Genomic DNA, 12,571 nt, shown 5'->3' on the forward strand with positions numbered 1-12,571 from the left:
CCCTCGGTTGGGGGTTTCCGAAGGATAAGGCTAAGGATATCAAAGAAGAATCCACCCGAATCCTTTCCTCGAACAGCCCGAAAGGGCCAGGGAAAGGATACAAAGGGTTGAAACCTCCCGGTTGGAGGTTTCCAAAGGATAAGATGATGGATATCCCGATTAGAATCCGTCCGAGTCCTTTCTTTGAACAACCCGAAAGGGTCATGGAAAGGATACAAAGGGTTGAAACCTCCCGGTTGGAGGTTTCCGAAGGATAAGGTTGAAGATTCGGTACGCCAAACACAAACCTCGGGCCAGCAGAAGCCCCTAGTCGTTATAAGTCTCGGACAACCAAAGCCTCAGCGCTAGTCTGGGCCTCTGAAGCCCCCAAGAGAGATTTTTGTGGAAGCAGTCTACGAAGCACTACCGATGAAGAAGCTTCGGGTATGTTAAGCCTTTTCTTCAACGGTTTACCATTTTTTGTCAGACAGAACCTTGATCTCAGGAAAGTTGTACGCAAAGTGTTCTCTCAGAGTGGCATTTCACCATAATCTTGGTGAAATCAACTACATCAGTCCGATCCATCTCTTATGGAGAGTAGGAGATCATTTTTGCAACTTTGGCCCGACCGACAATATTACGTAGAGGCATTTATGAAGAAGATATCTATGAGAAGTTGCTATTAGTACTATGACAGATCACAAGTTGGATCCACTCAACCCGATCCAAGGAGGAGATAAACATTTACCAACTACTTCAGGGAAATCAGGTATCAGTTATCCCTGGTGATGAGTGCCAAATATTGTGTATTTGGACCCCTTGATTTGCACTAGTTAGACCTTTAGCCTTGTTATCTTCTAATGTTTTGGGTAGTTTTTGGTGTTTTCTGTTTTTGTAGGACAATAAGAAAGGAATGACAAACTTCATAAAGAAATAGCGGGAAATTCGGAGACCCTGACAAGTCGATCGATCGAACTTAAAAGTCGATCGATCGAATATTTTCCCGAAGTCGATCGATCGAAATAAAATCGATCGATCGAATTTTCCCAGAAAAAAGCTGAGTGCGCCAGAACAGAAAGTCAAAAAGCATTCCTTAAATTCCGCTGCAGAAAACACGGATTCCTTGTTTTGTGATTGTCTCCAGCTGTAGTGGAGCACTAGAGGAGGGTGGAAGAGTCATTTCTTACCATGGCTTTCTTCTATAAAAGCCCTAGCCATTCCCTTTGTACAAGAGAGATAGAGTGGAGTAGATTGTGATAGATTGTGATATAGTGTGGTAGATTGTGGTAGAGAATAGATTAGCAATTCTGTAATTAGGTTTAATTTCGTGCTTCTTGTAGTTTAAATCAGTAGTTTATTTTCATATACTTTCTCTTTGAAAAGCTTCTTCTTTTATTTCCATGGATGTTCATCATGTTCTTGTGGTGTTCTTAGTCATGGAAGGCTAGTAACCTCAACTAGGGTTGAGGATGAAACCTTTCCATTGATGACACTCACAATCTTGGTGTACCACTTGCTCATTTAATGATATATCTTGTTAGTTGTTCAAGTTCCATTCATTTAAAGCTTTATCTTTTGGAATGAATGTGATTATTGGTGGATAGAGGACATTTTATGTGTTTCAACCGACTAATACATTGTTTTATCGGTTTGAATGATGATATCCATTGTGATTGAATGATACATTGGATGTTTTGATTTCAATTGGTACTCTTTGTGATTTGTCAAAGTGTTGGATTCATTTCATGGTTCTTTGGGTTATGGTTAAGAGACTTGAATAACACCCTAAGCTTAATGTTCTTTGGATGTTCAAGTGGAAACCAAGAGTGTGAGTTGTAGGATTTGGTTTGGTGGATTCTTTAACCTTAGTTTCTTTTAATTTGCATATTTCTTTACATTAGTCTTTTGTTCTTGAATCAAGCATCAAACCTTTGGAACTAGGTTAAAATGAGGTTAATTAAGCAAGACACTAATATTTGACCATTTCCCTGTGGGATCGACCTCGCAATTGCAATACGCTATATTGCATAACGATTCGTGCACTTGCGAGTACTATTTTAAAACACATCACCTGGTAGAATTGGGATAGGACTTATGGTCCAATCAGATAAGAAGAATGATCAGATCAGAAGTCTAAGAAGATATCAGATTAGAAGTCTAATAAAGGATCAGAGTCCAATTAGAACTCTGACATCAATTTTAGATCTCGATTAGAACTCTGACAGCAGTTCTAGATTGACAAGGAGCAAGAATTCTAATCCTTCCAGAGATTCGAGGTATTATTCGTCATAGTTACTTTGAAAGAGGTGGCAATTGTCAGATACAGATTATGGAAGATCCAGATTCAGAAATTGAGGTACTTAATTCTCTTACATTCTAAATTCAAATAAGAGAATTAGGGGGGTAACTGTTGGAGAAATAATCAGCTCCAAAGACACATGGGCCTAAGGTAGTATCGGGGGCCGAGCCCATTGGGTTGGCCCGGCCAGATCAGACCCAAGTACAAGACCATTCGTTATATCCAAAAAGACGGATATTCAGAATATATCAAAATAGGCTTCTATCCCATCAAATATGGGATAAGGTACCTAATAGAATGACATTAGCTAAAGGGGTAGTGTCCTATCCAGTTTGGACTCTACTACCCAATTTGAATTCTATGAAGATAAGACTCAAGACTATGTGATCTAGGACTCAGACTCCTAATCAGAAAGATAAGATTCAAGACTATGTGATCTAGGACTTAGACTCCTAATTAGATTATGCTCCAAGCACTCTAGCGGTTTTATAACTGTGAACTGTGAGTCTATAAATAAGACTACGGCGTCAGGTATAAAAAAAAACAAGCACATTCTCTAAACTCTGAGATTATTGATACTCTCCAGAAAACTAGTTTGAACTGACTTAGGCATCGGAGTGGGGGTCCGGTCGGCACCCCCATAGTCCGACGAGCCGTTTATTATTTTGCAGATTACGAGGAGAGCAAAGATTAAGGAAGGCAACGAATCACAAGGCGACACGTCACCGTACCGAAAACTGTACCAACAGATGGGAACTGGAACCTTATTCCGAGCAAGAAGGAGTTTCAGAAGGTTTGCATCTCTTTTCTGGTGGAATTCAATGGAGAGATATTTGCAGGAAAGAAAGGAGCTTGTGGTGTTATTGAAAAGCTTTATAAATTGAATCTTGAACATGGGATGGCGGCTTGGGAGGAGGAGGAGAAGGACTTGGGTGATATCTCAGTGTTTCTTGCTCCACATGGGTCTTGCTGTGCGTTGGCGCTGAATGAACAGACGAAGAAGCTGCTTTTTGTTGCCAACTATGGACCCCAATCGAAGTGTGTCGTCTACAACATTGTTGGAAGGGAGTACAAGAAGGCTAAAAGGTTTGTCGGCGGATCTTTCAGCTGGTGGTACACTCCGGTTTGGTGAAACAATGTTGGATTGAAGAAGCTTTAATTTTTCCTGCCGACTCCTTTTTTTTTTTTTTTTTATAGAGTTTTTGTTATTTTGTTTTAATTTTCCGTACAAGGGCTTTGTAATGGATTGATTGCTTTAATATTTAAGAATTGTTTTCTTTTCAACTATTTTTTTATTTTTTATTTCCTTTTTATAGATCAATTTTTTATTTTATTTTTTTTTTGAGTGGGAGGAATTTTTCTTTTCTCATAATCTAGCAGCATTCTTTCAATTTTTTTTTAAATTTAACAAACAAAAATATTATGTTTTCTTTCTTATCCGAATACACTTCACAATAATTTTTTTTATCTTTCTCTATACCATTAAAATATTATTTCGCTATAAAATACAAATTATTTACTTACCCTCACATTTTTTATAAAATTTCAACACTATCCCTAATCAAAGGCAAAAGATAAAAGAGGAGAGAGGAATGAGATGTTTAATGTTAAAATAATATATAGCTTGAAGTTTTCCTTATACTTAATGAAGGAAAAATGCTATAGATAGAGAAGCTGGTGCTAGTGATATAACACATTAAATAAAATAAAATAAAATGATATTCCTTCTTGAATTTTTACCACAATTCTATTCTTTTCACGTTTAAATGTTATTTTTATTTTTTAAGTAATTGCGGTTTTTTAAATCATTGACATAAATTATTTAAAACATTAGTTACGCAAAATAAATAAATGTAATAAATGAGTGGAGGATAATAAATTTATTATTACTCTAGTATAAAACTAGCCTCCAATAACTGACGCATAAAATCTGTCTACCTTGGGTTGGAATTGCATTGTCGATTTTTTTTTTTTTTCTCAAAAAAAAAAAAAAAAAAAAAAATGTAACGGGGTTGAGATTGGTTGGGTGAGCATGGTGGTGAACCATTTTTGTGATTCCCAGGATCATTAGATATAGACGTCTTTGGGCCCTCGTTTTGCATGGTAAGCTTCATGGACAGCACAGTTGTGCATGAATGGGAGGTGTTGGACTTTGTTACGATCCAAATGAGTTGCATACGCATGCCCAAATTCACCAATTTAGGACACTTCCGACACAATCACAGTCGCCGGATTCCAGTTACTGTGCCATATTTCGATGATATTGACAAGAATCTGGCACAGTTGCTAGATTCCGCTAAATGTCGTTGGAATCCAGCCACTAGCCAAAATCTTACCAGTATTATCGGAATCCGGTCTGCTAGATTCTAAGGAAACTGGCCAAAATACGGTCGGTCATGCCAGAATATGGCCAATGCCACCGGATTCCGGCTACCATCGCAGGACTTGTCCACTGTCGTTTTTCATTGTTGGTGATTTTTTTTTCGTACCGGCCAAACACCGAAAAATCGTTGAAAATAAAAGAGTAGTAAATTTTTTACGTCGAAACAAACAAAGCAGTAGATTTCCATTAATTTCAGCCATTTTTTTTAAAATTAAAGAGAAAAGTACACGTACCCTTCTCAAACTACCACCTCATTGTGAATGTCTTTCCAAATTACAAATTGTGTTAATGTCCCCCCTAAATTACTAAAAAATGTCACTATCCCCTAAACTACCAAAAAATGTTAATATCCTCCCACAATGGCAAAAATATTTTTCTTAAAATTATAAAAAATTCTTAAAATTATATATTAAAAAAATAAATAAATAAACTAAGAAAACTAATAATTAAAGAAAAGAAAAGAAAAAAACAGTATTTCATTTTTTCCCTTTTTTTTTAATTTTCCTTTTTTAAAAAAATTAATTTTCTTTTTATAATTTTCGGTTATTTTTTCATTTATTTATTATTTTTATTTTTATTTTCGTTTTGAAAAAAATTATTATTATTTTTAAAAAATTTTCATTTTTCTTTTCAAATTTAAAATGAAATTTTTTTATTAATGAACAAATTTTAAGTTCAGTTTGTCTTTTTGTTGCTCGTGGAGGACATTAACATTTTTGTGTAAGGAGACATTGACACAATTGGTAATTTAAAAGGACATTAACAATTGAATAGTAGTCTGAAGAAGATACATGTACTTTTTTTCTAAATTAAATTGTTGAGATTTTACCTCATTTGTATCTATCCTATTTTCTCATTCAAAAAGGAAACAATAAATATTAATGTAGCAAGATCTTAACTATTTAATTTGAAAATAATGATTGAGATTTTTAAAAATCTACACAATAGAGTACCGAAAGAATTATAAAGGATGTTAACCCCATGGGCCATGGATAATATTTTAAAAGGTCTATGATTAATAACAGAAGAGCAAATGGCTCTCGGGGTACAGTCATAGGCAGATGGGCTAACGAAATCCACTAAATGCAAATTGCAAGCACCCTTCTTTAATCCATAGAATAGTGAAAATAAAATAAAAAATAAAATAAAATCATGAAATGGATAATATAGACAATCAATATATCAGAATCATGTCTCAAGACTATCTACTTGGTACAGAGATACATGATTCGAATTACAAACTAAAGCATATTACCAAAGCCCACCTCTTATACATAGACCCACAATCCATACACATCAACTTGTCTATCTAACTTGGACTGCTGAATAACAGAACATATAATCACTCACTGGAAGTAAGCCAACAACATAACAGTTTTCAGGCAAACTGAAAAACAAAGATCAAGCACCAACGTCTTCTTCTTCTTCTTCCTCCTCATACTCCTCCTCATCAGCGGTTGCATCCTGGTATTGCTGATACTCAGCCACCAGATCGTTCATGTTACTCTCGGCTTCAGTAAACTCCATCTCGTCCATCCCTTCGCCGGTGTACCAATGCAAGAAAGCCTTGCGCCTGAACATTGCTGTAAACTGCTCGCTAACCCGCCGGAACATCTCCTGGATCGAGGTGGAGTTCCCAATGAAAGTGGATGCCATCTTCAAACCCTTGGGTGGGATGTCACACACGCTAGACTTAACATTGTTGGGAATCCACTCAACGAAGTAGGATGAATTTTTGTTCTGGACATTGATCATCTGTTCATCAACTTCCTTCGTACTCATCTTACCACGGAACATGGCAGAAGCGGTTAGGTAACGACCGTGCCGCGGGTCAGCAGCACACATCATGTTTTTGGCATCCCACATTTGCTGGGTCAATTCTGGCACAGTCAGGGCACGGTACTGCTGTGATCCTCTTGATGTTAAGGGTGCAAACCCAACCATAAAGAAGTGGAGACGAGGGAATGGGATGAGATTGACTGCAAGCTTCCGAAGGTCGGAGTTCAGCTGTCCAGGGAACCGAAGACAGCATGTGACACCACTCATGGTAGCAGAGATGAGGTGATTGAGATCGCCAACTGTTATGGGACAACAGAACACAACAAAAAGTATACAGGTCAAGGATCAGCTATGCTCTTCCACATGTATCACAATGACATGTTTACAGTTATTTTTTTAAAAAAAATAAATAAAAAATATATAAAAAAAGAAGAAGATATCTTCATGGCCATTACTTGTTAACAGAAAGAATCTGTCAGTGTATACAACAGTTAGGTGGGGGGGTAGGTAGGTAGGTAGGCAGGTGGGTGGAAGGAGAGAGATTAATGACCAACTGATTATAAAAGATTAACTACTAATGAAAAGAAACTTATAAGCAACTTACTTCAAATTTAAGCATAACCACCACCAATTAGTGAGACTCATTGAGACCTATCTAGATCATAATAATAATAATTAATCCTCATAAATGGCATAATATATTGGAAGGGAGAACAAATTGTCATATTATTTTCCATCTCATACTTTATTTAGAATACAGGTGTAAAGGTAGTAGTAATATTATAGAAAGTAGCATTGATAATGATAATGACTAATTTCCAATTTCAATGTACATCTACTGTAAGTGTCAAAATTTAGATATATAAACTTTGAACTTACAAGTAGGGGTTGCAAGCTTCAGAGTGCGGAAGCAGATGTCGTACAGGGCCTCGTTGTCCAGGACCATGCACTCATCAGCATTCTCAACAAGCTGATGCACAGAAAGGGTAGCATTGTATGGTTCAACAACTGTGTCAGACACCTTGGGTGAAGGAAAGACAGAAAATGTCAGCATCATGCGATCTGGATACTCCTCCCTGATCTTGGAAATGAGAAGGGTTCCCATTCCGGAGCCCGTTCCTCCGCCCAACGAATGACAGACTTGAAATCCTGCTCAAAAACATATGGAGTTAGAATACTGCAATGCTACAGCATTAATAAACTCTGGGAGAGAGAGAGAGAGAGAGTTCTCAAATGATATAGACTGTAAAATGTTACAGAAAGTTTAACAGAGAACATCACATAATTCATAAGAGAGAATAGAATTCAAGTCACAACATCCGATGACAAGATTACCACAAAATTTATATTTCTGACAATATATTTTCCTTATGCGAACATAGAAGACAATGGCAATCAAATTACAGCACAATTTTGTTGAGCACTAACATAAAATTCACAGGCAAATAAGATGATAGCAACCAATAAAAGCACAACTTTGTTGAGCCCTAAAACGCATACAATTTTTTAAAAAAATTAACAAAAAAATGGTCTTTTATATACATCATACTACAAAACAAAATCTGGGATCACAAGACAGACGAGAAGTGCAAACCTATAAAAACAGTCTGAGCTAAGGCAACTCCTGCCAGTTACTTCAAAAAGCTCCGAAAGGGAAATTCCTGGACATCTCTCATAATGACAATCATCCAGTATAAAGTTCCAAATCATGGAATTCAAATCTAGCATCAGATTTGACACAAACTAAAAAAGAAAAATATGGACTCAAATAAGGATAAATGCAAATGGAAGCTACTATGAGAATATAATCCATTTCTCACATATTACTAACCTTATTAACCATCAACTAAAAACAGCAACCTAGATTCAGAAGAGAACCATGTTAAAATTATTTCCTCAATTCTCATGCTATAACCAGAGTGCTTATGTTTCAATCTCAACCAAAACTTATCAGAGAAAAATCCAGCCCTTGGTGAATCCTCTGAAGTGCAAATTGTCAGGGCAGAAATAACTAAGCTCTTCTAAAGTGCAAATCTTCAGGGCAGAAAGAATTAAGATCCCAGTAAATAACAATAAATTCAGGTGGTTACAAAACTAGAGTTGATGAATCCCCAAACATGAACAAAGAAACAGAAAGATTGAACAATAAAAGAAAAGAGTCCCAATTGAGGCCTTAAATCCGAGAGCACACACCACAATTCAACCAACTAAGATAATCAAAATGGGATTCTCAAACTACCAATTTACTTAAATAAACAAATGAGATATAAAACATAACCAGTTGGAACCGAGAATAATAAACTTTGCAAGCAGCAACAGAAAAGTGCAATTCGGACGTAGGTCAGTAATCGACCAAAGTTTTATCAAAACCAGAATCCATAAGTATGTGATCAGAACCAACGATAAGTGCTAGAAAGCTACATAAGATGCTTGGACCAAATCTCAATACTCAAGAATCAATCCCGATCCTAGGCGACAGATCTACACTTTTCCCAAAAAAAAAAAAAAAAAAAAAAAAAAAAAAAAAAAAAAAAAAAAACCCTCTAATATATACATAATGTTAATTATCAATGATGATGAGAAAGAGCAACAACCTCTTAGCAAGCAAAATTAGAAAAATAAATAAATAAAAGCCGATAAATCACAAAGAAATGAACCATAATATCCATATTCCTACAACGCCAACACTCAGATCAAAGCTATCCTCAACCTAAAACACCAAGTCAACGACGAAACACCAATTTCCACATAATACACAAACAGATCCGTAGAAAACACACGCACAACGACTAAAACTCAAACACCAACACACCAAAAAAGAAAAGAGAAAGAAACCAAAAGCAAAAAGAAGTTTCGGAGAACACATTACCCTGCAGGCAATCGCAATTCTCGGCCTCCTTCCTGACAACATCGAGCACTGAGTCGATGAGCTCAGCGCCCTCGGTGTAGTGCCCCTTGGCCCAATTGTTCCCGGCACCGGACTGCCCAAAGACGAAGTTATCAGGCCTGAAGATCTGCCCGAACGGCCCGGATCGGACGGAGTCCATGGTCCCCGGCTCCAGATCCATGAGCACCGCGCGAGGGACGTATCGGCCGCCGCTGGCCTCGTTGTAATAGACATTAATGCGCTCGAGCTGGAGCTCCGAGTCGCCGCTATACCTTCCGGTGTGGTCGATGCCATGCTCGTCGCAGATCACCTCCCAGAACTTGGCCCCGATCTGGTTGCCGCACTGCCCGCCCTGGATGTGCAGGATTTCTCTCATAGTTATCCGATTTTTCTCTTTCGGTTTCTCGGGAAAGTGAGGAAAAGTTCGGAGGTTTGTGAGTGCGGAACAGATAGAGAGGAGATGGGTTTAGGCTGTGTCGGAAATGGATGGAACTGGAGGGTAAAGAAGGGTAGTGAGGTTGGGTGTGTAAATAGGGGGACCTGGCTTGGGGTATATTTGGAAAAATAGGGTTTTTGCGGGTCTTTCTAACTTTTAAATTTGGGCCAATGAGCTGTAAGGAAACACTCATCTCACCTCTTTTTTTTTTTTTCTTTTTTTTTGGGGGGGGGTCTAGGAGAGCTGTTTGTGACAAGATTTTTCTCTCTCTTTTGTTTCAAGGAAGCCAAAAATAAAAATAAAAATAAAAATAAAATTTTTTTTGGGAGTTTTTTCTCTTCATCGGCAATTTACAATGTTTTTTCAAATATCAATTGAAACACTTTTTCCTAAAATTATCTAGCAATTTGCGATGTCCCTCAAACTATTATTACAATTTTCTTAGCAATTTATATTTTATGAAAATATGTGTCACAAGAAATATGTGTCATAACTGCAACCACTTTAGCAATTATCAGTTTCAAGTAATTGCAACAACAACCGACTATTGAAGGCCAATTATTAATGGCTAACCACTTTTCAAATAATAGGTATTTTGTGCCACTTTTAATGGAGCCTTATTTGAATCTCATTTATAGGTCCTATAAACTCATGTTTTTTTTGTTATATAGCCAATATATATATATATATATATATATATGACCCCATTTTGTGAACCCCATAAGGGAGTTTCCGGCAAATTCTCAACAACCACAATGATTTTGTGCATCATGACTACGAAGTATTATTAAAGTATTATTAGAAAGACTTAATAAAACAATATTTTATTATTATTATTTTTAATATATATTATAAAACCGATTGCCGGGTAATTGCTTGGTTATTAACCGCTTTCATAAATCCTTAAAACCGTTAACCGCAACCGGCCAAGACGATTATCCGATCATCTAGTTGAGGTTAGCGGTTAATAACCGCCCCGTTTATATTCCCCTAACGTGAACGGTCATGTAACAATTTATATTTTAGTGATTGACATGGTACTTGCAGCGTGGACTGCAACGTTAATTTATAAACGTGAAAAGTGTAATGTAGATTGTCACGTAGCGTTCTACATTGTAATGACTAACATAATAAGTATTATGTAAACCGCCACATAAATCTGTAACCACACTCTTCATCTTTCCTGTCACTATTTAAGTTTATCTACTATTACATATTTTTCATTGCCAACCAACAAACTTGAAAGTGAGACTCTTCACTTTATATCATCTATTTGATTAAGAGAGATCGATTGGGAGTTAGCATGTCATGTTAAAGGAACCACCATTAAGTATAGAACAACTATACATACAGAGAAGTTCGATGAATATATAGTGAACTAAAGACAAAAATTAGCTACAAATTGATTTGTAGCAATTACCTATAGACTAGTTTAATAGAGTTATATGTGTTTTTAAAATAAACTATCAGGATCCTCTCAAATTATTTATTCGAATTTGAAAGAATTCGGACAGGTGATTGTGAGATACCACTTATGAGATCTACCTAACCGGATAAGTAGTTAGGCAGCCTAATTTTTATTTGGTCAGGTAATTGGGTCTCATAAGTAGTCTCTCATAATTCCCTGTATAAATTATCTCGATTAAATTCAGACAAATAATTTAAAAAATTACACAATTTTTTTTATTAATGTTATTAAAAAAAATACGTAAAAAGCACTTACTTTGATACTTATCCCTTTATTAAATTGATTTGTAATTAATTTCTATCCGTAAAGAGAAAACCAATTGGCCTGCTACTCACTCAATCTTGATGCAACGTGTGCCTTTCCTTTCTCGCTATATTGGATGTAATTTTCAAGAAACTTACTATCAATTTGCATCGACCTTTAACCTTCAAATCTAACCAAAAAGTCAAAAAGTAAAAAAAGTAAAAGGAATAACAAAGATTCTACAGCATAAGTTTTGATGTAAATTTTCTGTAGGCTTGCAACTGTTTGCCATGAATGATGCTAATGAGTAATGGTCAACCTCTTCATGCATGAACCAAGAATTGTCCTCTCAGCGATTCTAACTCAAAAGGATAAGCCCTTGCAACTCTTATTATGACTATGTGGATTGGGTAACTTCACTTTAGAAGGGGATTCTCTTACCAAAATCTTGCTTTCCAAAATCAAGCCCTTTAGGTGAATCCTCGTCATCTTATACACATTTACGTGGCGTTTGGTTTAAAGAATTTAGAGTCTATTTGGCTTTGCAATTTTGCAGGTCAAAAGCGTGTTTTTAAATAAAATCGTGAAAATTATCTCATTTGAGAGTGCTTTTGTAAAAAATGACAGTTTGTAAATATGGAAAAATCTACATTTTGAAAGCACATGTAAGGGAATGCTGAATGAGTTTTTTAAAATGCACAATCTTAAAAATCAAACTGCGCCAAATCGTGAATTTACTAAACCCTAACTGCTTTTTTAAAATCACGTTTTCGTTAAATGCATTCGTTAATATTCTATTTGGCATCCACATTCCTGGAAATGTGATGCCTAAAAATCTAGATTCTCGAGAATGTGATTAAACTCATGTTTGGGAATGATTATAAACCTAATAGGATTCTCGAGAATATGAAATTTCAATGTTTGGTTTATTCTTAGGCATCCTATAGGAGTGATTTATGCTTTCTAAAATATCCTTATATCTTCTCTCTTGAATCGCATAAAGCTGTTCAATGCAAAAGTATTTAAAAATTAGGGTAAATTACATTTTTCCCTTACAAACTACCACTTGATATTTTGCACTCATATCTCTAAACTTT

At 36.1% G+C, this 12,571-nt stretch overlaps 1 protein-coding gene across 1 annotated transcript; it reads right to left on the reverse strand.

The window, feature by feature from the left end:
- Positions 1-5,801: 5,801 nt before the first annotated feature.
- On the reverse strand, positions 5,802-9,838 carry LOC133867976 (tubulin beta chain). Its single transcript, XM_062304755.1, has 3 exons — positions 9,310-9,838; positions 7,320-7,589; positions 5,802-6,739 (listed from the first exon to the last, which is right to left on the reverse strand). The coding sequence occupies exons 1-3, from the start codon at positions 9,701-9,703 to the stop codon at positions 6,063-6,065; spliced, it is 1,341 nt and encodes a 446-aa protein (XP_062160739.1). The 5' UTR covers positions 9,704-9,838; the 3' UTR covers positions 5,802-6,062.
- Positions 9,839-12,571: the final 2,733 nt, after the last annotated feature.

This window comes from Alnus glutinosa, chromosome 5 (genome assembly GCF_958979055.1).
Source record: "Alnus glutinosa chromosome 5, dhAlnGlut1.1, whole genome shotgun sequence".
NCBI classification, from domain to species: domain Eukaryota; kingdom Viridiplantae; phylum Streptophyta; class Magnoliopsida; order Fagales; family Betulaceae; genus Alnus; species Alnus glutinosa.